General features: G+C 37.7%; 1 protein-coding gene across 1 annotated transcript in view; it reads left to right on the top strand.

The window, feature by feature from the left end:
* MED27 (mediator complex subunit 27) overlaps window positions 1-26,405 on the top strand; it is a 1,926,959-nt gene that overhangs the window by 750,372 nt on the left and 1,150,182 nt on the right. Inside the window, exon 4 of the mRNA XM_044058476.1 lies at window positions 15,435-15,528. Coding sequence (XP_043914411.1) covers window positions 15,435-15,528 — 94 coding nt within the window. The remainder of the gene's footprint in view (window positions 1-15,434; window positions 15,529-26,405) is intronic.

Below are 26,405 nucleotides of genomic sequence, written 5' to 3'. Positions count from 1 at the left end.
GTCCAACAGAAAGTGTGAAACAGAAGGAGATTCTGCTTCTTGTTCTTCTGGTAATAAAGACCACAGAGAGACTGTATCATCGAAACCTTTTCCAGTGTTTTAATGGAAAATACTTCAGAAAAGGAAAAAAGCACAAGAGTTGACTAGAAAAATTGAGCGCAACTTAGAAATAAAGCAGAGGCAGGATTTTCCGAGATAGAGAAACTGGAATAAAACCAATAACCTAGAAATCAAATTTGAGATTACAAAGCAATAATTATATTTGTGAAACATGAAAGAACAAGAAACTCTGGAAATATTGGACTTTTTTTGTTAAACTTGTAGGGGACTCTAAAGCATATGCCCTACTTCATTTCATTAACGTTCGGAAAAATAGTGGGAGAGGGGAAGAGGAGGGAGAAAATTAACTGTAAGTAAAACTTTTTTTTATAGTAGTAATAGTTTTATAATGCATGAATTTCTTTGCATGCTATAAAATGAAGTTTTGTCAGTTATTTTGAAGTGTAATGGGGATACTAATGTAGACAGGTGCTCCTGTTTTTCTCCCTTCTCTCTTTCTCCTTGTTCAGTTTTAAGAGATGTAGTCACGGCAATGTAAAAAAAGTCTGTTGAAAAGAGCATAAAAAAAAGAAAAATTTATATACCTTCTCATTTTTGCATAAGGGGATGACTGGATTAAGGCCCTTAGCTTGATCTTGTAACAAGTTTTAAGAGAAAGCAAGTAAATGAAAAAGAACATTGAATATTATAAAACTTTTTTCTAGCAAATGAATGTATGCTTTTGGTAGCAATTCTGTATCTTGTCCTCATGTCTCCTTGGAGAAAATCTGATGAAAAGAAATGGCTAGGAAGTAATGTTTTCTGAAAGCATTCGTGTTTTCCCATCTGGGAGAGCTATGAAGATAAGGCAAAACCAGACAGCACTTAGTAGAAGGCACAGGCTGTACCATGTGTCTTAGCGTGGATAACCTTTCTTTTAGGTTAACCCAAGTCTGTCAGTGTAGCTGTCAGGTTGGGACACTTGTTCCTATTAGGAGGGTAAAACTTCAGTATTTGAAGAAATACATAGTTTTTTGTGTTAATACATTTTAGGGGGTATTGGGGGTGCTTTTTTGAGAGGTTTTGATAAAATAAAGTTTTGTAAGATGTGGCTTAAGCTCAAATGGATATAACAAGAAACAGCTGTATAAAAGGTAATCCTGCCAAACACTATATGCATATAACACAAAAGCTGGAACTAGATACTTAATAAACAAGATGCCTTTTAAAATGTCTTTAAATGTCAATGGTCATACAGATAAATACAAAAAAGAGAGAGTAATGAACACTATTAAAATATAGAGTGCAGATAGCTATGCTACAGGAGACACACTTGCGAAGAACTGAACATGTGAATTTGATAAAGAAAAGTTTTCATGATGGTTATTCAGTGGAATATCTGGGAAAAAAGGAAAAGAGTACTTTTATTAAGTGCAAGAGGAGCTCCAATAGACAGAGAAGAGGATAAAAAGGTAATGGTAGATTTGTAGTACTAAGGCTCTACTAGCAAGGGAGGAGGATTACACTGGCATGTATTTATATTCCACGGAAAACTGCTATAATGGAGCTTAAGAAAATTGTGGGAGAAACAATCTGCTTTCAGCAAGGAATAGTACTTACAGATGGGAATGCAATTTGATTTGTAGCAGTAAAGGTGTGTCTTGGGGGGCAGAAGGGAATATATAACAAAGAAGAGTAGATTTTTGACGAAATTTATGAAAATATTTGCATGGAAGATGTGAATTCAGTACTAGGAGTTTGGAGTGAATTTACATATTCCCCAAGATACAAAATCTGGGCTAGGCTAGACAAAACTTACATTTCACAGGAACATGTGCATTTCATTGAAAGTCTTGATATGCACGCAGTAACTATTTCAGATCATGTGCCAATAATAACTAAAATAAAAACACAGGATAATGAATTAAAAAATGGGATACTGGAGCTTTCCCACCTATCTGTTGAAAAGAGAGGAATTTAAGGAATGGGTAGTAGAAATTATTCAGGAGCTGTTAGAGAAAAGATAAATCTCTTCTGAAAATGTAGCTAGGAAGTGGGATAAAATAAAATTGGAGTTTAAAAACTTGGGTAGAAATAAAAGAGAGAGAGAGATGGCTAAGAAGTAATAATTATTTGGAGAGACTGAGAAATGTTAAGAGTATTGCAGAATAGGGGGAAGGTCACAGAACAAGAGGAGGAGCAACTGCAGAATGCTAAACAGAAAATAAAGAATTGCCTCGATATTGTGCATGAATTTAGAAAGATTGCTGTTAAGCAACTGTTTTTTGATAACAACTCTAGAACACAAAAACATTTAGCACAACAACTCAGGCAACAGAAAGTAGAAAGGGCTCTTGCCAAGCTTAGGGAGCCTATAACAAGGAAGATAAGAAATCCTGTAGAGCTACTAGAAATATTTCAGAAATTGTATGAATGTCTGTATACAGCAGAGAATTGTGGAAATCAAGAAAAGGTACAAATGGAAATGTTTATAGAAGGATTAAATAGCCAAGGTTAGAGGTAGATGAGGCTCAGTTACTAACAGGATAGGAGGAGATGAGATAAAAATGGTGATGTATAACCAATCCACAGGAAAGTCCCCAGGAATATATGGCATTCCTGTGGAAGTTTGGACAGTAGCAGGGAAAAAACTGGCAAAGATTTGAAAGGTTTTGTTTGAGTATTTTAGGAAGAGAAGTGCCAACATCCTGGAAGAAAGCAGTGGTAACTGTAATACCTAAAGAGGGTAAAAATCCATCAGATCCAGCTTCATACAAGCCCATTTCAATACTAACATACCAACTACCAGGCTGAAGAATATTAACTGCAAAAAATGCAAAAACTTTATTCACAAAAGCTTTATTCATGAAAACAGCAAGCAAAGCTTTCAGGTGTAGCCCTTCCTCAATGCAGTTCAGGCAGTCAGTAGTAGTTCATTTATGTAGACATTAAAAAATCATGTGACACAACCCTCCAATCCTAAAACTACAATAATTAAACATTCAAATGTAAATAATGTACGACAGTAATATAAAAATGTATATGCAAAGCTAAAATTTCGTATGAAAATCTAACATAGAACATTCTAATTTTTATATTGCATTTGTTTTTTCACTAAAATTGGCTTCAGACTAAGGTTTGCATTGACCCCTGGGTATTTATCGGATTCTAGCCTTAAGATCCAGTTATATTCTCTAATTTCCAAAGTGTTATTCAGATTTTCCCCTTCAAACTTCTTGTGACAATGTCAGTTACCCTAAACTTAAAATCATGATTGGAACCATATTCAGATATATGAGCAGCTTGAACATTTATTAAGACATTCCTTCATATTTGCGATCTATGCTTAGTTATTCAATCTTTCAGTTTTCTGTACACTTCCCTACACAAAAAGCTGGACACTTCATACATGTTGCAAGATAAACAATGTTTGTAGTATTGCATGTTGCATAAGCATACAAAATATTCCTTCTTTGTGTCTGGGGTGTGTGAATTTATTTTCACCAACCATAATAGGTTTACAGCAGCTACAACTAAAGCAAGAAAAGGTGCCTTGCTTCCTGACCAGAGATGCTTTAGTAACATGACTCTGTCTCATCTCCCTATAACAGTCACTGTTTAAGGTTTCTGCAATTTCTGTTTGCAAACTTTGGTCTATCATCAATTAAGCATTCAAGCTCAGGCATTGCCCTCAAGACATGCCAATTTTTTTCTATAATACTTCTAACTTCAGCGGTCATAACATTATAAGTAGTGACATATACTTTTATTACCTTGTGCTGTCAATTCTCTGGTGCTGTCATTAGATATCTTCTTCTTACTAAACTATGATCGAGCATTACCTGCTGTATCTTGAATTATCCTGTCCCTAGCTTGATATAATTTAGATTCATTATATCCTCTGTCTATACACTCTTGAATCATCTCTGACATCTGTTTATTACATTCATCTTGGTCAGTATTCAATCTACTCATTCTAAGAAGTTTTACTGTTGACTATTCCACCAAAAACGTGCATGCTATTCCTGTGGGTATAGCGAATGGCATGCATGTTCTTCTTGTGAACAGTCCCTAGCTTGATATAATTTAGATTCATTATATCCTCTGTCTATACACTCTTGAATCATCTCTGACATCTGTTTATTACATTCATCTTGGTCAGTATTCAATCTGCTCATTCTAAGAAGTTTACTGTTGACTATTCCACCAAAAACGTGCATGCTATTCCTGTGGGTATAGCGAATGGCATGCATGTTCTTCTTGTGAACACGAGTACTGGTCTTTCCTGTATTATTCACTATTTTCACATCTAAAAACTCAACTCCATCCACTGAGAAAGTTAATTTAAACTTCAAAAAGCTGGAAATTGAAAGATTGAATAATTGAGCATTGATGGGAAATACGAAGGAATGTCAAGTGCTCTAGCTGCTGTATCTGAATATGGTTCCAGTCATGATTTTAAGTTTAGGGTAACTAACATTGTCACAAAAAGTTTGAGAGGGGTAGATTTGAATAACACTTTGGAAATACGAGAATGTAATTGGTTCTTAAGGCTAGAAGCCAATAAATATCCAGGGGTCAATGCAAATATTAGTCTGAAGCAAGTTTTAGTGAAAAAACAAATTTAATATACATTGGTTATAAAAAGTGTACACACCCATTTAAAATGCCATGTTTTTGTGATATAAAGAAATGAAACCACAATAAATCATTTCAAACTTTTCCCACCTTTAATGTGACCTGTAACCTGTACAATTCAGTTGAAAAACAAACAAGTCTGTTAGGGGAAAAATATAAAAAAATGTACAATACACTGGTTGCATAAGTGTGCACACCCTTAAAATAATACTTTGTGTGCACACCCTTAAACTAGTACTTTGAAGCACCTTTTGATTTAATTACAGCATTTAGTCTTTTTGGGTACACACCTACCATCAATTAAAGAGATTTTGATTAACCCCAAATGAAGTTCAGCTGGCCTAGTAGGATTTTCTTGACATTTACTCAGTTGCTGCTATAACAAAAGCCATGATTCGCAGAGAGCTAACAAAGCATCAAAGAGAGCTCATTGTTGAAAGGTATCAGTCAGGAGAAGGGTACAAAAACATTTCCACAGCATTGGATACCATGGAACACTTTGCATCACCAAAAGAACACCATCCTCACGGTGAAGCATGGTGGTGGCAGTATCATGCTTTGGGGTTGCTTTTCTTCAGCTGGAACTGGGACTTTAGTCAAGGTGGAGGGAATTATGGACAATTCCAAATATCAGTCACTTTTGGGCCAAAACCTTCAGGTGTCTGATAGAAAGCTGAAATTGAAGAGGAATTTCACCTTTCAACACAACAATGACCCCAAGCATTATATCCAAATCAACAAAGCAATGGCTTCACCAGAAGAAAATTAAAGTCGTGGCATGGCTCAGCCAGAGCCCAGACCTAAATCCAATAGAAAATCTGTGGGGTGACCTGAAGAGGGCTGTGCAGAAGAGATGCCCAAACAATCTGTCAGATTTGGAGGACTTTTGCAAAGAAGAGTGGGCAAATATTGCCAAGTCAAGATGTGCCATGCTGATAGACTCCTACCCAAGAAGACTGAATGCTGTAATTAAATGAAAAGGTGCTTCAACAAAGTATTAGTTTAACGGTGTGCACACTTATGCAACCAGCATATTGTATATTTTTATTTTTTTATATTTTTCCCCTAACAAATTTGTTTATTTTTCAATTGAATTGTATAGGTTATGGGTCACATTAAAGGTGGGAAAAGTTTTGAAATGATTTATTGCGGTCTCATTTTTTTCACAAAAATCTGGCATTTTATCGGGAGTGTGTACGCTTTTTATATCCACTATAAATAATTAGAATGTTCTATGTTAATTTTATGTTATTTTTATACATTTGAGATTTTAGCTTTGCTTGTATTGTTTTATATTACTGTTATTGTGAATTACTTACAGTTGAATGTTTATTGTGGTTTTAGGATTGGAGGGTTGTGTCACATGATTTTTTAATCTCTGCTTAAATGAATTACTACTGATGACTGAATTGCACTGAGGAAGGGCTGTGCCTGAAAGCTTTGCTTGCTGTTTTCTTGTATAGTTTTTGTGGTTTTTGCAGTTAACATTCTTCATCCTGGTAGTTGGTTTGGTTTGTCTTTGTATTTCCATGGCTGGTTCTCTGCTGTTTTATCTTTCTTGGCCCATTTCAATACTAAACCATGATTATAAAGTGTTCATGTCTATAATGGTCAAAAGAATGGCAAAGGTAATGCCAAAATTGATAGATATGGATCAGTGTAGTTTTGTGGAGGGGAGGCAAACATTTCACAACATTAACAGAACAATAATGATCCAGAGGGAAGCAGAATATAAGAAAATATCGTTGTTGTTGGTGGATCTTGATGCAGAGATCATTTGACAGAGTACGTTGGGACTTTATAAGCAGGGCAATGGAAGCATTTGCATTCTCTGATAACATTATAAGGTTGATTAGGAGGATATATGAGGATGAGTGGCAAAAATTAAAGTGAGTGGTTAATTTTTTGCTTGAGCAGAGGAATCAGGCAGGGCTGTCCTCTTTTTTTCCCCTTTACTTGCATTATATGTAGAACCATTGGCAAAGAAAATAAGGGACTTAGAAATTCAAGGATGTAATTGGTATGGTAGTCAAGTAAAGCTGGCTCTATCTGCAGATGATATTATTTTATACCTGGCAATCCAAAAAAATGACATTTCAGTGTTGTGGAAGATTTTGAGATGGCTTCATATCTTTTCAGGATACAAGATTAATGTAGCTAAAACAAAGGCAATAGCTATAAATTATGCACCCACACATGAATTGGTTCAGCAATATCCATATTTATGGGGCATGATAAAATAAAGTAGTTAGGCATATGGATTAAAAATTATTCCGTTGTGGCAACTAAGGATGTGTGGGAAGAGACTAAACAAAATATAATAGAAAAACTGTGAAATTGGAATCTCTTTTATGTGGATATGGGGGTCTATATTAGATCAGCAAACGCTTAAACAAGCGAACGCTGATTGATCAACCTTATTTAAGCGAATGTTCAAAATATCGAAGCAACAGAAACCTAAATTTTTTCCTAGGGAAAGAATTCGGTTGTCCGTTTCTGTTGCTTCGGTATTTTCAGTGCTGTGATGGAAAGTTACGGGTCGGATTCAGGTAAGTGTGCGATTGTGTGGACATGAGGGTTAGGGCGGGTTTAGGTGAGTTAGGATTAGGGAGTGGGTGAGGTGAGTGTGCGATAGTGATGGACCTTAGGGATAGCGTTTGGGTTAAGGTAAGTAGATAGTTAGTAGTGTGTGCATAGTTTAGTGTAGGGTTAGGTGTCAGATTTTAGGTGTATGTGTGTGGATTTCTATTTGTTTGGTGTGCTTGTGTTGTGTGTATGTGTTTTGGATCAGCAATTTTTTTCCCTAGGAAAAAAATCGCTGATCTAACAGGTCGAGATTGTAAGCTTTCACTTACATAAGGTCGATCAATCAGCGTTCGCTTTTTTAAGCGTTCGCTGATCTAATATAGACCTGGATATGGATAGTAAGATACAAGCATTTAAAATGTTTTTCATCCCTTTAGTCTTATACACTGGTCAGGCATATTTTTATCAACCAGAGGAGAAGTTGTGGATAACAATTAATAAAGAGCTGAAATATTTTATCTGAGAGGGGAAGATGGCAAAAGTCAAGTGGGATCAGGTGATTCTTCCAGTAGAATAAGGTGGACTGGGATTACCTGATTTGAAGGGGTATTTCAGAGCTACACAGTTAATGCTCCTATACATAGCACAAGCAGAAACATATAATTCAAAGTGGAAAGGATGATGATGAAACAGATTGGAAGCTCAAGAAACAAGGAGAGACTGTAATTTTGGATGCAGATCTTTAAGGAGAATCACAATAATCATACAGAATATTATATTCAGAAGGTATTCTAAGAACTAAGCCAACACAGAGTGGAGAAAAGAGATTCTGCTGATAGGATGATTGCAATTAGGGATACAGACAGCAGGCAAAAGGGGGGTGGAATTTCTTGGAGAAAACTTGCAGAGGAACCAAGATATTCAGAGAAAATAACTAGAGAGGGAAAGGTGATACAGTGGGAAGACGCCAAGAATGTATTTGAACTGCAAGTTAGAGATTGCCTTCCCTATTTAGAATTGATATCAGAGTATAGGCAAAGAGAAGGTTCTAAATGAAACACTAGCACTGGTAGAGTTTTTAGTAGACTCTAGACCAGAGTCTGCTGTTAACTCATTCACTCCAACGGAGCTCAGGATGTTTGCACTGTAACTTCCAGTGGGAGGAGCCTAAGATTTTTAAAAGAATCAAATTATGTCCTCACATCATATTTCAAACAAATGTTCATGTCTCTGAAACTACAGGGGTTATGAAAGAAGTATAAATGACAAACACAAACTACTTTTATAGTGGAAGTACTCTTTAGGTTCTAGGTCTTAAACTAAATTGTATAAGTCACAGTAAACACAGTAGCTATTACATTTGTTATATTTTGTAAACAACTTACAATATCTCAGCAACCATCAACAGCATTTTATTCATCTAGCTGAGAGTTTTTATATGAGGCTAAGGAATTCTGTCTGTGCTACTTGGCTATTGGGTACTTTCGTATTATCGCAACCACATTTCAGTACTCACAGAAATCGCTAGGTTTGTGTGAAATGAGGTCTGCTAAGCTGAGAAGGGGTGTATAAAGTGTTCACAGAAACATAGTGATTTCTTTCGAGTACTGAAACTATTGTGTGTGATTGTTTGTTTACATTGGAAGAGGAATAAGGTGAGAATCTGTCTTGCCTGGTAACAGCCTTTTCAGCCTTATAAGAAAGAGTGCTGCTTCTCACTCCTCATCAAACTAATGCAACTCAGCACCTTCACCAAAAGGCAACCGGTTCCATTTCAATTATGTTTAGGTTTACACACTGCAATGGGGGATTGCTTCGTTTGGGACATGTATGAATCATTCAGTATGTGGGGCACCTGTTGGTAGTACTGTAAGTGGATACTGCGGCTACATAACTTCACATGATCAGAAGTATCCGTCTGAGGCGGGATAACCACTTAACACTCCCAGCCGAGGAGTCACACTGGGGAAAAAGACATCTGTCCCTGAGGAGTCAGTGTCCCCTTAGTCAGTATTTCTTGCAGGCACATTTGTCTTGGGTGGGTACTGACCCCGAGCAGTCAGACAGAATATTCCTGAGCAACCACCCTTTGCTGACACTGTAATCAGCAAAGCAGGCTTTGAGAAACGGTGTGGCATTGTGGAGTTCACCGCAATAATGCCACACGCCGCCCACGAGTACAAAATTTGAAGGTTTTTCCTCTCCCTGTCTCAAACCGTCGGGGACACATAAGTACTTACATACACACCCCTTTAAAGTTTAACAAGCCTGTTTTCGGAGAACCGCAATGAAGTATGCCAGTTCTGAAATGTGGTTGCGATAATATGGAAGTACCAGTTATTGAGATGTTTAGAAAAATGCGAAAATTATACCGATATAAATGAATATCATAAAAACAGCAGTTAATATCGCTTTACCTGCACTAGACAGAGGTAAAATATTAATGCAGTTGAGTTTGCCATTGTGTATCCTTTAAGATGAAATATTTTAAAACCTTGTACATAGCATGGCTTTAGAATTATTTATGTAAATATGAACAAGCAATATTTGACACCTGGAGGCATCAGTAAGAATTACTCAGACAAAGATGCACCTAGAGGTGTCACTCAGATGTAATGAGTTAAAAAAATTAATAATTAGTAGAGCATATACAATATTACATGGAAATTAGAAGAATTAACCAGAAGAGGTTAGAAAAGATGGGGAAGATAGATTGGATAAGCAATTTACAAAGAAACAATGGGGTTGGGGTGGGACATGTGTATCTCCCAAATATTCAACAAAATCTAGAAGATTTAGGATTTTTGCTTGGAAATATTTACATAGATATTTTATACCCCAAGTAAACTCCAGAGAATTTTTCCTCACGTAGACAGCAAATGTTGGAGGTGTGATGGAGAAGAGAGAGGTAATTGGGAACATATTTTCTGGGAGTTGGCAGACTTTAAAGATTCACTGCAGACTAATCTGTCAGAAATACTAGGTGAGCAAACTGGTTTATCTAGAGAAATTATTTTTCTGAGCTATGATACAGAATCAGAATTGCCTAGACATGGTAAGGTCTAATTATGGTGGCTGCTAAAAAAAGCAATTACTAGAAAATGGAAATCAAAGTGTAAACCAACTGAACTAGAATCGTGAGTATAGTAACAGAGATAAAACAACTGGAGTTTCAGATCTTTAGTAAAGGGTAGGAGCCAAAACACAGGAAAAATGGGAGGTGTGGGAAGAGTGCATGCAGAGGAGAAATGAGGTTTAATAGAAGGCAGGATTTGAATGAGCTGTGTAATTTTTGACTGACAATGACTGGGTAGATTATAAGGGTTGTATAATATTTGGAGTTAAAATTATGTCAATATGGTTTTTGATGTATAATGTTTACAACCAGGATTATGTCAATATGGTTTGTTTTCATTTATATAAATGTTTGATTGTCTATGTCATAAGTGCTAATTTAGTAAAGATATTTCTTGTTTAAAAAAAAGTAACAGCACATCTTGAAGGAAGACATTTTGAAGCATATTCCTTCCCCCATTTGAATCTGCATTTGAATTTGTTTTCTTCTGTATAGTTATTTTAAAATGTATAAAGTTATATATTTAGTGTTATAATTCTTACTGAACTACATTAAATGCAAGTTAAAAAGTTCCGTGCTTCAGGAACAGAACACTGTGTGCAGTAACATTAATTTTGTAGGGATTACTAGCCAGTTACCACTGGGAGGTAGTCGCATGAGACTGTTTTCACATGGGGACCTTCATCTGCTTAGAAAACTAGTTCAGAATGTGAGAACTCGGCAGATTCATGCAGTGCTGCTGCTTTGCTTAGCCCTCCAAAGCCTGATGTTATGTTGAGTACTTCACTCTGCTTCTCCATGTAAAAATACCATATCCCTATTTTTTCTGTAATAAAGAAATTATTTGCAGAAGTTTATGTGGAAAAAAGTTAGGTGTAGGAAAGTTCAAACATTTCATAGAAAGAAATGAATGTTTGAAATGGCACTCACACTGTTTTAATGTTGTTTTGTAAGGCATGGAAAGCATTGATGGTGCTCTAAAAAAAGATAAAAATAACTTTGTTATTGCATGGCTAATAGTTAAGGACCTGGCTATAACTACATTGTGATATTTGCAGTGTTGCAGTTACAGGCCAAAATCAGGGTAAAAGACAAGGATTTTAGCCAATTTCTGATGCAAGAAAGGCGCTTGAAGTTTTTTTTTTGTCACCTTTTAGACATGTTTTTCTATAGTTTCATGTTAGGGCATAAACAGCAGACAGCACAGAACAGCGTCAGGAACTGAAACTGATGTCTCAATTTGTGAATAGTTGTGTTTGTCCTTTGGTATAGCAGAGGCCTTCATATCAGAGAAATTCTGATATGCTGTCACTGTTTAAATGTTCACAAATGGTATTTTGCTGACTTTGGTTATGCTTATATCCATGGTAGAATTCATTTTCTTAAAAATATTTATACATGAGCGGGCATCCTTTCAAACAAGTAGTGGGTACAGGGAAGTGAGCCAACCACAGCTCATGTCTTTGGCCATGTTTCAAACAAAATTTATTTATTGAAAAAATAATTTAAACATGCTATGTAAATGTATTTATGGTGATATTTGTATACTGTGAAACTATAAAGCAACAGTGTTTAAAATGTAAATTCAAGATTTTAGTGTCTTATGATTTGAAGTTCAATTGCATTAGACTGTGTTGACATAGCAAGATGTGTTGATTTATAATGAGAGTTCTAAACTGTGTACAAAAATATGTTGGAAACCAATTGATAGGAGTTCTTTGTATGCAAAATTTGCTACCCTTTGTACAGCATAACATGGGATGAGACTCGGAACAGACAATACAGTTGTCATGGCAGCAAATGGAGGAAATTAGAAGCTGAAAATTAAGTTAGAAGGGAAAATAGTGGAAAAGGTTAGCTTTAGGTGTTGGGGAGTGATTGGTTAAGGAGAGGGGAAGTTTGAATGAGGAGACAATAGCTAGTGTCAGATATGTTGCAGCCAGCTGTGCAAAGCGTCAGGGGTAGAGTGTGACAGAAGAATGAATGCAAAAGAAGCTGAAAAGTAAGATGTACAAAACAGTGGTTCAGAAAGTGCTTTTGCATGGTACAGAAACCTGGGCAGTGAAGGTAGAGCATTTGTGGATGCTAGAGGTGATGGAGATTGTGCCTGAGATGGGTGGTAGGATGAACATATGGGATGAAAGAAGAAATAATGACAACGGAGAAACCAAAAACAGTTGTAGTCATGGAGAAGGTCAAAGTGAACAGATTATAGTAGCTTGGGCACATGAAAGTAGGAGACAGTTTGGGGAAAAAGATTTAGGAGAGAGAGGAAGTTGGGAAAAGAGAACCAGGATGCCCATCACAGAGATAGAGGGATGGATTTTATGAGAATATAAGAACGCCTGTGACAGTCAGGCATGACTGTCAAATAAGGTTTGAAAGTAGGAATGAATTGAGAGGGGTGGTGACAGTTGAGACAACACCACAACCTCATGTAGAAAATGGGAGAAAAAAGAAATTGACAATGACTGTGACAACAATAGTAGCTTCAGAGCTGTTTTGGCAGAAGAATCGACTGCATGGTGATACTCTAGCAGGGCAATATGATGGAATAAGTTTTTGCTAAGGAAAGTTCCAGTTTACGAGATAAAGTTTGTGTTTGTGTGTGTGTGTGTCTGTGTGCGTTTGTGTGCATATGTGTGCGCGTCTGTGTGCATGCGTGTGTGTCTGTGTGTGTGTGTCTGTCTGTGTGTGTGTGTCTGTGTGTATATGTATGCATGCCTTGTGCGTGTTGGTGCGCGCACATTTATCACAGTAGGTCTCCATAGGTTTTCAGATCTGTTGTCCTGTTTTGCATTCTTTAACCGCCATGATGTGGTGGATTCCACTATTTTCATTGTGCAACTTCCCATCTGGTGCAAATAACCATGGCACTTGAAGCTGTCATTTTGGAAATGCCAAAATTAGGTTTAATTTCTGATCAGTCAAGAGTTGTTTCTGTAAGTTCTTGTAAGATAAAATGGAATAAAAGATATGCTAAACTAGAGAAAGGATCATGATGTTTACTGCTGCATGAACTGTGGGGATACATGCAGTTAAATCAGGTGAATAAGTACATACGCACTACTACCTGTGGGCAGTGCACCTGAGGTCAGCAGTTGTCACATGGTTATTTGTTGCATGACAGAAAAACTTTGGACTATATACATGATGTGCATTGTCTAAAATTGTTTTGGTTGCATTCACGTCTTGTGTGTATGTGTGCGTGTATGTAATCTTTATTCACAGGAATTATTATTTGTATATATTTGCATAGAAACCAGGATAAAGTTAAACCATCAGTCTCGAGCCAAATTAAAAATGTTTTTCCGAGCCTCAGAACTTGCAACCTATCTAGCAATTCACTGTAAAGACATTTGATACAGTAATAATCATTACCAAGCTGTTACAAACAACATTTTCTCACAAAGAATGGTATCAAATGTTTTTTGGAAACCCAGAATTTCACATCAGCATGCAGTATTGATGTCATCCCTGTGCAGTAGTTACTGAATCAAATGTTTGTCTTGATGTAGCAAGACTACGTTGCTAAATAATCCCATTCTAGTAGAATGTATTTGTACTTCAGGCCTGTTCTTCATGATCATTTTTGTAACCAGTTTTACTGAAAGCAATACAAAAAAGAAACCAAGCTAGTAATTTATTTTTTGTTAGTATCCTTCTATAGATTTATGTCTAAGTGGTTTAATGATATGTGGTATAGAAAAAGAAAACCGTAACTGATTGGCACCAGGGATACTATGTATTATATATAATAGATTATGGCCCATGATTATTCTTATTTAAGTCATACTCCCCAGGAATGCATTAGGCATAAACTCAGATTTCTGAGAAGAGCTACAAACTGTAAAATAGCCTTCTCTTGCTCATAGTACTAACAGCTTACAGCTATCTGCAAAAGGCCTTCTAATTTTATTGTTCTTTTATTATATTTATTTATTTGACATTTGTTTGCTGGGATATTCTGTCTGGTAATGTACCTATTTTCAGCAGTGGCCCGGGGAGAAAATCTGCAGTATCAGTCACATTTCACTTTGTCATAAATAGAGAATTTACATTTGAATAGTAAATACAAAATTACATTTGAAACACTAATACACAGAGTCAAGTATTAACAAAAGTACAGATAAAATGGGTTCATAGAGTCAAATATTTACATAATTGAGATGTAACACTGTAGCTATGATGGAATGAAATAAGGTGTTGATGTGAGAATTTAAGATTGTTATGGAGGTGTTTAGGCTGAGATATACTAGTGAAGGTAGACATGATGCCTAAGTATTGTGACACGAGGATTATATTGAATGTAGTGAAACAATAAGATCATGCTAGATAAAGTTTGGTTAAATATATATTGAGACAGCTGGAGGTTGAGATACAGACTATTCATCAAAGTAGATTAATATTGCCAAAAAATATTTATTGTTGGATACTTTGACAGTTTTCAGATCTTGTCATATATTTAAGTCGCACCCATTAAAATACATATGTTTACTGTTAACTGTATTTATTAATATTGGGTTTTGAATGTTTTTTATTCAGCTGAAAAGGTAAACAAACCTGGCAAAATGTCATCACCATTAACAGTTGTCAGCTGACTTTGACTTGGGAGTATAACAAATTTGAAGTGGAATGGTGTTGTCTGGGTTTCGCTGTCACTTATCTCATGATGTCGTAGCAGTAGGTAATTTTATATGCTACATCATCTAAGTATCTAATATATAAAGGAGACTGCATTGTATACTTCTGCTACCATCATATGTGCCTGTTGATGGATGTTTCAAAATATTTAGAAAAAATAAAATTGTGGAATTTAGGAATTTTCTTACTCAGGTATTTAAATTTTATAAACTAAAATTAAATTCAAATTGTAAAACTATACATCGTGCAGCAAATTAGAATGAGTACTTTCAGATGTAAATTAAAAGGATGTGGGTGATGGTGCTGTCATTGCCTCATATTACTGTTTATATTAGTTGCTACTTTGAAAGCGATGTAATGGCATTTTATTTACCATCTGATAACATAGTGCATGTAGATGCATTTCTGAAAAGTTGTTTTTCTGCTTTGAAGCAGCACAACAAAGATGTGATGAAGACATCTAACAGCACTTCTTTCACTCAGCTAATGATGTTTATGTGCTTGATTGCAGATATATAGATGATGTGATCAATCGGATTGGAAGACTTTTCCATGATATGTCTATTCAGCTGTCCAGGCCGAATGGCTCATCAGCAGTTCTTGTGGTAAGCCTGTACTCAAATATTGACATGATAGTCAGCTTTCACTTGCTGCTTTTTACCATCTGCACATCTCAAGTCATCTTGGTTCCCAGAGATGCATAAACCTGTTTGCAGCTATGATCCAGTGCTGTACCTTTTGAGATACTGTATAAGGACATTACGAAAAACTTAAAATATTAAGTCCATGAGAATTAAAGCTGATATATTTTTCGTTTGACTAGAGGAGCTGTAGTTGTTTCTGTAGCTCATTCTGAAATGTAACTTATTTGAATTGCTGCTTTGTGTGCAGACTGAGTAGATTATTGCAGTGTTAGTTCCCCATATATTCCCCAGTACAAAATGTTTTTTGCATGTGAAGTTATAAAAATGCCTTCTGTTTTTTTTCAAATATTCTTTATTTCAATTTTATATATCACAACCACTAATTAGATATATCAGCAGGTATGAAATAACAGAGATCATATAAGCATTGTAATAATTAGGACAAAATATATAAAAAAAACAAAGAAAATAACTACTCAGACTACTATCAGAAAAAAAAAAAAAAAAAGTATATACAAAGTGCCAATGCTTTCAATTATTCAATCTAAACAACAAAAAATGCCTTCTGTTGATTTTTTTTGTTTTGACACCTTTATTGAATTATCACTTGTGACATAGGCAAAGTTACATTTATATAAAAGTAAGTAAATCATATTAAGACGTTCATATTTACAAATAGAATAGAAGATATAACAGTATCCGTGATGTATAATCTAAGCAAAATTACATAAATTATTCAATTGCTGCTTTCTCTTAAACCTCATTCCTCCTCCAAAACATTTTTCTGCATGTATTGTTCTCATAATTTCCATTTTTCAATGTAATTTTCTCCTACCCTTTTCTAAAGATCCCACTTCCAGTTCTTTTATCTCTGTTACAATACTTACTACTTCAAGTGTAGTTGCTTTAAATTTTGATTTCCATTTTCTAGTAATTACTGTTTTGGTAGCCACCAGAATTAAACTTAACAAGGCCTTATAGAGTATAGGCAATTCAAATCCTGTATCCCAGCTCAAAAAAGCATTTTTTTACTTACACTCATTTGCTTACCCAGTATTCCTGACAGATTCTGTGCAGGGAGCTTTTAAAGTCTCTGATAAAATGAAATAGATGGAGCAAAACCAGTTTCTTTGAAAAACATATAAATGTAATAAATAAAATACTGGTTAGGCAGATTATGTGTAAAAATACTTTAATAAAACAGAACAAATATAAAAAAGCGCTTTTGTACTCACACATAATACTTTATCAGATCTGACCTGATGAAGTGCTGTGTGTGAGTATGAAAGTGCTTATTTTTTTTATATTTGTTCTGTTTTATTAAAGTATTTTTTTAAACACAGTCTGCCTAACCAGTATTTTAAAGTCTGCCAACTCATTGCACTCCTAAAACATATGCTCCTAGTTACCTCTTTCTTCCCCATCACATATTTCTAAAAGTCTTTTGGGTTTCTGATACCATGACAGGAATGGACCCCATTTCTAAGTCAACGTATGATTAAAGTTCATGAAATTAGTATTGTTTCAGTCTTTGATGTTAGCCAGAACTGCTGTTTGCAGCACCCACAATGTGTCCATTGTTAACTCTTTCTGCAACTCTTATGGTGTTACATGTATCAGAAACGTATCTAAGTATGACTGTAAAGTCTTTCTTATAAGACCTGTTGCTACCACTCTTGGAACTATCTGGGTAACCATCTTCCACATTGCACTAATTTCTAAATGCAAATCCTGGCATTTTATGACTGTCTCTCTGCATGCAAGACCCTTGTCACTGGGCGTAGCAGTTTCAATGATCAATACTGCTTCTGTCTTCTTTTCATGGACCACTATATCTGGATTTCTCACATCTGTTTTTTGAACTGTTGGTAATGGGTGATCCCATGTGATATAAACTTCATTTTCTTTAATGCCTTGTGGCTCGTGTTTCCAATGCTTTTCAGCTACTTCAATATTATAATGTTTGCGCAGTCTCCAGTGCAACAATCTTGCCACATTAGTATGCCTTTCATTATACAGTCCTCTGGCATTAGTATGTCACATAAACAAGCCATAAACAAGCTCTACAACAAAAGGAGGAAGCTACTACAAGATAGAGCAAAATCCTGGAAAGGTAAGACACCTTTGATCATTATAAGTAAAAAACTAAGAGCCCTCATAAAATCATCCAAGGCAAATTTTGAGAGAAAAATCGCCAAGGACTCAAAAGACAATCATAAGGCCTTCTTTAGCTATGTTAGAAACCTAGGAGGAAACTCCCAGATATGCTCAGAATTAGTTCAAAATGATGTGAAGATTACTGAACCTACACACATTGCCAACATACTGGCTGACAGGTTCAATGCAAACTTCTCCCCCCCCCCCCGCCAAAAGGAGAGATATCTATACCAGAGGATTGTAGCCCCCAAACACCTCCCACGCCCAGGTGCGAACTGCTCTCTCCAAAGCAAAATACACAGCATCCATGGGACCGGATGGTGTCCCCGGCTGTGTGCTCCACGAACTCAATGAGGAATTAAACCCGCAGTTAGGACAGCTGTTTAATCTTAGCCTCACCTCAGGATACGTCCAAGGAGTGGCGCCGGCGACTGTGGTCCCACTTCACAAGGGCGGTGCCTCCACCGACCCTGGAAATTACCGTCCCATTAGCTTGACAAGCCTTATCTGCAAAGCCATGGAGAGGATCATAATGGAACTCATAAATAAAGACATAGGGAACTTGCAGACTTTGGATCCAACCCAGTTTGGCTTTGTCAAAGGCAGATCATGCCTTTTAAACTTGGTTGACTTTTTCGAGACAGTCACCAAGGCCATTGATGAGGGAAAGGCAGTCCATACAGCCTGCCTTGACCTGGCAAAGGCCTTCAACACAATACCCCACTCAGGTATCATCGAAAAACTCATCAGCTTGAATGTAAACCCATACATCACAAGATGGGTTGCAAACTGGCTAAGTGACAGAACCCACAGGGTCAGAGTTGCTGGAGCCATGTCAGACTCAAAGCCTGTCACAAGTGGTGTCCCACAGGGCTCAGTCCTGGGTCCACTCTTGTTCGGCATCTACTTTGCTGATGTACAAGCCAGCGCAGGAGGGTTATGGCTGACAAAGTTTGCAGATGACTGCAAACTGGGCCATAGTCGAAAACACATCTGACACAGATATCCTTCAGAAGGGCCTCACAGAAACGGATAACTGGTGCCAGAGCCATGGCCTAAAGTTAAATGCCAAGAAATGCATAGTCATACCCTTCGGGAAAAACAAGGTTACCCCTAGCTACCATATAGGTGGCAATCCACTGAGCACAGAAGAAGTCATTAGGGATCTGGGGACCCAGGTTGACAGTAGCCTTTCGTTTGACACTCATGTTGCTAAATTAGTTAGGAAAACCTTCTACATTGCCCACCTGATCATGAAGGGATTCACATCTAGATCAAGGGAGGTCATCGTCCCCCTGTACTCTTTAGACCTATGATTGAGTACAATGCCCCATTCGGAATGTATCTGACCCGACACCTGCAGCAGCTGGAAAGGCCCCAAATGTTCCTCACCAAAAGGATAAAGGGTCTCAAAAATATGTCTTATGTTGCCCGACTGAAAGAACTCCAGCTCTATTCAGTCTCATACCGCTTGCTCAGAGGTGACCTGTGCCTGACATATAAGGCCATGTCAAAACCTGATTTGATGAATATGCTTCACCTCAAAAAATCTAGATCCCTCAGAACCACAAGGGCGGGAGACTTAAACCTTGACACGGTTATTAATAGAACATGCTGGAGGGACAGATTCATCACCCAGAGACTCCCTATGCTGTGGAACAAAATCCCGGTACATGTGAGGCAGAGCACCTCGCTGGCCTTGTTCAAGAGGAATCTTGACCAATGGATGGGAGATCACAGATATACCCCAGGGATTACTTCAGTGTCACTGCTTGACAGAGGCACAGCAAAATAATAGGCATAGTTTTATTCAAACTAAAGGGGTGGCGAAAGCCAAATAACTATGGGCTAGGCTTATAAATGCACTTGGGCAGATAGCCTAGTATGAACCTATGAACCTTTGAACAATCATCAACAAGATGTGCAACTGTTTCCAGTTCTCTTTTATAAAAACCTACATTTGTCTGTTTCTCCCACGTGTTTAATGGACTTTGTAAACCAACGTGTATGCAGTCCACTGTCTTAGCCCACCAATATTAACCTTTTGTCTTTTGGTTTAAATTCACCTCTCCTTAACCATTCCTGTGTTTGATCCTGATCAACATGAGGTTGTTCCAAGAGTTTTCTATACTTACTACTATATTTATGCATTTTCCACATTTCTTTTCTTCTTGGCTGATCCTTCACCTTATATTCTTTCTTTTGTTTTTTGGCACATTCAGTCTGCTGCCTGATTTTTATCTACTACTGGTTTGATTTCCATTCCCACTTGACACTGATATTCTTCTACTAAACTAAGCAGGGAAGTCATCTTAGACTTCTTCTCCTCATGTTTTAAAACTTTTGCTATGTTAGAGTCTTGTGTGGTCAGCAGATATATATGCAGCCCCTACGATTGCAGATCATACATGTAATCAGTTTCAAGGAGGTCCATACCTCCTTCAGAATGTAGAAAATGTAGCCTTGGTATACATTGATTTTTTATCAATCATTTGATGGGCATGAAGCATCCTTCTTGTTTTCCTGTTGAGCCAATCGGATGCCTTTTGGGGAATTCAGTCATCCAAAACTGTAAGGGTAGGAAGAGCAAATGGGTTTATAGCTTGGACTTTTTCCTAGATATCAGCCATGTTTTCAGTAATAATTTTAGTCTTCTAAAATATTCCTTCCTAAGTTTTGTTTGCATTTGTTCATGTTTTAGTGTTGATCCTTTATCAATTCCAAAATATTTATACAACCCCCTTTTACTCAAGCTCTTTTATATCACATTCCTGTCCCAGGCTGATGTTTTCTTGGTTCTGTAACTTTCCTGCTTTAAAGGTTGCTTTTGCACATTTACCAAGACCAAATGACATTCTTATGTCATCTGAAAAAAGTTTTGACCACTTGCAGTTGTGCTTTCAGTTCCTTTTCTGATGAACTATACAGTTTTAAGTCATCCAAAAAAGATGATGAGAAGTCTTTACACTTTGTTGTTTTCTGGGAGCCAAATTATAGCCATGACCTAATCTGTTAAACAGACAGTTTAATGGGTTAAGGGCAGGACAAAAGAGCAGTTGTGACAGAGTCACCCTGGAATATTCCTCTTTGAATTTTTATCCAGGGAATAATAATTTGTCCTTTATCATGGGTTAACTGCAAAGTGGTCTGCCACTGTTTCATGGTCACTGTAATGTAGTTTATCAGTGTAGGGTGTATCTTATACATTTTTAAGCACTCTGTTATCCATGAATGTGGAATACTGTCAGATGCTTTTTTGTAGTCTATCCATGCCATACTTAGATTCTTCACCTTTTTCCAGGTCTCTATTATGACTTTAACAGCAAATAATCCTTTGTTCCATATGGCTTTCTTTTGTTACCCTTTTGTTCTATTGTCATGGTTGTTTTCTTCTAAATGACTATAAACTCTGTTGTCTTCAGTTTCAGTGTATAGTTTATATGTTGAAAGCACAGGAATGCTACACTAAGGCACGGAATAATTTCCCAAAAGTTTATTATTGTTAGCGCTTTTGTCTTGAGCAGTGACAAGACTTCTTCAGACAAAAGTAATATACAAATGAATAGTTTTTAAATCCACACAGGACATGACATCATCAACCAATTAAACTTTTTAAAGAGACATGTTAGTTACCAAACCTTAAACCATAAACAAAAAAACAAAAAAAACAAAACAAAATAATGTTGCACAAAAAACCTTATGGTTGCAGGTTTTGTAAGGTTTGGTAACTAACATGTCTCTTTAAAAAGGTTAATTGGTTGATGATGTCATGTCCTGTGTGGATTTAAAAACTGTTCATTTGTGTATTACATTAATAAAATTTGGGGAATTATTCCATGCCTCGGTGTAGCATTCCTTTGCTTTCAAGTGTCTGTGATTGTCTTTTTTGGAGGTTCGTTTTGGCTTACACGGATGGCGTCTGGATGTTTTTCCCCTTCGCCTTTACTTTTTTTGAATAATGAGGCATCCAACTCTAACAGGACATCTGGTGAACTCACTTGCCTTATTCAGCAGCTAACATTCAAAGTGGCCTTATTAGCAGCAGAAATGCAACAATGTTTTTCTGTGGGGTTGAGTTCTACTGGACCTGCTAGTCAGGATTTTAGGAATGGTCATAATCGATTAACTCGATTGTTCCTGGTCAGAGTGATGGTTCAATTCATCCTGTATCTTCAGTGAATGTTTTATCTGGGAGCACTATTTTGCAAGAGTAGCTGCAACAAGGCATTATATTTTCTCAAACCGTGGTACCACAAGTTCATAGGACATTAAAAAACAGCCTTGAACTGTATTCCGACAAGCAATTGAAGTTACGGAAACTCCAGGCAGAAAATGCATACCTTTTGGAATGCATTAAACGCAACCAGGTTCCCAAGGGGTTGCGTATGATGTGGAGGTTTCTGACAGGTATCACAAGGGACTCCACCTTACGTCATGAATTATTAATGCTATTTGACCGGCATGGTTGTGGGTTGTGAATACTTGGAGGTCTTGGTTAAACACAGTGGTAAATTGGTGGCTAAATTGACTCAAGATGTGAAGGAACTGGATACTGTTATTACCACTAATTTACTTTTCCAACAGTATCAGGTGGAATATAACCAGATTTTTAAAAGTATAGATCATCATATTGTGAACATAAAAGCCCATACACTGAGGAAACTGGAAAGGGACTTCAATGAATATACATCAAAAAGGGCGTATCCTTTGCCTCCTAATAAGCAAGCTTGGGGCCAGCAACCTTCTACTTCTATTAATAACAATGTCGTAATTGGTGAAAACGTAAATATTCATGAAGGGTCAGGACAGGATGCGCACGCCCCTTTAGATCAGCATAAGCTACTTTGCTCCGAGAGGATAAGAGAGAGGGAGCAGAAGTATGGCTGCCCCCAGAACTCCAATTTCAAAACGAATTATCGGAATTACCCGAACCGTCAGCAAACAGTGTTTCAAGGGCAGAATTATGCTTGGGGCCGGAATCAACTTCGGAGGTAACTACTCCTTTGTCTCTACCTGTTTTAGTGGATAATTTTGTACAACAACTGGACTTGTTGATACATCAACCCCCCCCCCACACCCTAACATGGAGGAATCCTAAACTTAGGTCTGAAACTGTGAGTAGTGTTGACATGGATATGTCTCCAAGTTTGCCGAACATTATAGTGAATGAAACAGGGGACTTCAAATATTTTAATTAAAGTGTTCTTGAATTTGCATCTGATATTGCTAATTTATTTTTGAAAGGGTTCACTTTTGTACCTCAGGCCAGGGCAGATATAGTAACTACACTACTGGATTTAAAACTTTGTCAGGAAAATGAATTTGCATATTTTATTTAATAATCATGATGTTGATGATCGGGACCAGTTCTAGGTTTCCAGTGTGTGTACACCTAACGTTGGCTCTTTTTGAAAAAATGTGTGAAGTGGACCTGAGGCAATTATTACAAGATAGGTACAGGAGCAATTGCTTAGGGGTCTCAGGCAGTTGAAATTCAGGATTATGCAACCTGACAAGGGTGGGGGGATCGTAATCATGGATTCGCATGACTGTATGAACAGGATGTATGCCATTTTTTTCAGTGATACATACAGACAAGTTTCCAGAAGTGAGTTGAATGTGGCATGTGATAGAATCTCTTCCCAGCTTAGCGGCATGCTACGTGACCAACGTATTACCTTAGTTGAGTTAAATTTTTGAAAGTCAATTTTCCTGTTGTTCCAACTATTTTTGGGTTACTCAAACTGCACACAGATTTGGCTGACCCCCCCCCATGCGCCCAATTGTGGATGCACGTAACTCGATAACCTCGGCAATTGCAAAATTCTTAGATATTAAATTAAAGGAATTATTGAAACAAGAATCGCACTTCTGTATTGATTCTTGGGATTTTTTTGGCAAATGTAACAGGTTAAAATTTGATTCATCCTATACTTTTTTGACCATTAATGCCAAAGACTAGTTTTCTTCTATTCCGCATGATGTGAGGTTAGATTGCTTTCAGGAGTATTTGACTGTACTTAACAATTATATTATTTTTGATGAACAACTATTTTTGCCAGTCAGAGGGGTAGCTATGGGGGCAGCCTGTGGGCCATTATACGTCAACATCATGTGCGAATGGGAACATAGATTCGTATTCAGTCATCCCTTGTTTCAATTTTGTGAATTATATCTGAGGTATTTGGATGATGCCTTTTTTCAGTACATTAATGCAACTACTGGCTTCTTGAAATTTACACGTTTTACATGATGATGATGATATAAATTATTTAGCTGTTAAATTGGTCAAAGACCGGATCAGTGGTAGATATATTTCTACCATTTTCAGGAAACCTACTTACTCAAATGCTTTTTTGCATTTTACTAGATGTTCTTCGTTTTCCATTGCTGCAGTCCTTACTATTGGGTATAGTCCGCATCCAGTCGGCCCGAATACCAGAGTATAAGGCTGACGTCGGTCAGACATCCTCAGTCTTTTGCGGCGTGGTCGATGCAGAAGCAGTTTGTGCAGGTTGGCGTTCTGAAATATTTCAACATTTGGTTTTTCTTGCCTCAGTATTTAACGGATGTCAGAAAAAGTGAATAACTGTATTTCTTGTGGGAAACAAATACCTCATAGGGATTACCATACATTGTGTATACCTTGTTTAGCGTTGTTGGTTGCCACTCTTGTGCTAGGTTTAACAAACGCACTATTAAGAGGAGGTTAGACTGTGCCAGATTAGTGTTTGGGAAGCGTTGCAATTATAAAATGCCGTCGGATGCTCGACCCGGCGCTTGGCCCAAGAAGCCAAGGACAAAACAGCGAAGCCTAGGGTTGATGAACCGGCAGTCCGTCGGTTCTTTAGGTGGCTCAGTGGAGCCAGAGGTTTTGCCAGCAGTTTCTATGGAGTCTCAGGCAGAAACTTTACTGTTACAGGATGTACCCTCTCAGGAGGCAGGCCAGGCTGAGGGCTTCTCAGGTAACTATTCTTCCCTCTCTTCCCAAAGTAGTTAGAGCCTCTCCTTCTGTTGCCAAAACTTCTTTTAGAGGTAGGCCAACTTCAGCTTCAGTAGGGGCTTCTCCTAGCCTTCGAGTTCTGTACCTAAGAAACATATGCTTAAAATGGCAGAAGATTTGATTACTATGATTAGAGGTTCTATGGGCCCTCCTGATAAGAGGCCTAGGGTGGAACCAGAGTTTGACAGTTTTGAACAGGGTTCAGGGGCTTCTGAGTCTTCTGCGGAAGATTTGCAGGAGTATCCTCATTATTCTGATTCTGATGTGGATGATGCCACTCCTTCTCCTCCTGAGGATTTTTCATTTTCAGAGACTCTGCATTCCATGAGGGAGCACTTTAAATGGGAAGGCCAGGATTACTCTGATTCCAGGAAGAGGCTTAGGGAATTCTTGTTTTACCCCAGCATAGGCCCTTAGCTATACCTCCTGTGTTGAATGTGGTGGAAGATGTTTTTGCAGAGGCTTCCTGAACCTGATTCTTTGCCTCCTGCTCCTGTTAAACCTGATAGGTACTATAGGGTGCCGAAGCTCATAAGTATTTGTTTAAGAGTCCTAGGCGGACCCAGAAACTGTTTCTCAGGGGCCTAAAGGTGTTAAGGCCTCTGTGGTTAAAAATCCTGTTCCCACTGACAAAGAGGAAACGAGGTTAGATAGGTGGGGTAAGAAAGTGTATACTTCTTCCACTCTAGCCATGAGAGCATTGAATTGTCAGTTTCACATGCTGAAATATCAAAATTATCTCCTTTCACAATTGAAATCTAAGGTGGATGCTTTGGCGGAAGGTATTGATTGTAAAGACTTGCTGGATTTAGTTTATGTGTCTGAACAAGTGGGCAAGCATTCTTTGCAGTGTGGTTTTGATGCTGTGCAGGCCTCCTCGAGGGTGGCTGCCACTAGTTCTGTTCTTCGCAGGCATGCCTGGTTGAGGGATCAAAATTTGGCTGAGCATGTTAAGACAAGGATTTTGGATGCTCCTTTACAGTCTGATGTGTTGTTTGGTTCGCCTGTGGAAGCAGTTTTAAAGAAAATGGAGGACAAAGCTAAGTCTATGCAAACTGTTAAAGATTTTTTGCAGGTACAGCCACCGAAGTTTAGTAGAAATTGGCCTGCTAAGGGGTGGACATATCCTGCTTATGATTCCCAGTCTAGGGGTAGGTCTAGGCGTGGTAGGGGCAGGGCTCAAGGTTCTTTCAGGCCTAGAACAGGAGTCCACCTGCTCAGACTTCTGGTGAGGGCAGGGGTCAGTCCTTTCGTAAACAGACCCAATGACCTGCTTTTTCAGCTGCCAGTAGATTCCCGTCTGGCAGCTCCTTTGAGGAAGGGCGACTGTCTCTTTTCAAAGAAAATTGGGATTTAATTACTCAAGACAGATTTTATTTCCATACAATGCCCCCTTTCAAAGGCATGCCAGACGTTCCTCCTCCACAAAGAAAAGAGGCTCACAAGCAAGTTTCTCAGTTACTCCAAATGGGGGCCATTCAGCCAGTCCCTGTATCAGAAAGGGGCCTAGGATTTTATTCTCGCATGTTCCTAGTACCAAAGAAGGGGAACACGTGGAGACTGCTTTTGGATTTATCTCTCCTCAACACTTCTCTGGACATTCCCAAGTTCAAGATGTTGACGTTACAACAGCTTTCATCCCTGCTGGGCAAAGATCACTGGATGGTAACTTTAGATC

The sequence above is a fragment of the Protopterus annectens genome, chromosome 16.part0 (genome assembly GCF_019279795.1).
Source record: "Protopterus annectens isolate FY-2018-M chromosome 16.part0, PAN1.0, whole genome shotgun sequence".
NCBI classification, from domain to species: domain Eukaryota; kingdom Metazoa; phylum Chordata; order Ceratodontiformes; family Protopteridae; genus Protopterus; species Protopterus annectens.
This window is presented reverse-complemented; position numbering and strand designations above follow the sequence as displayed.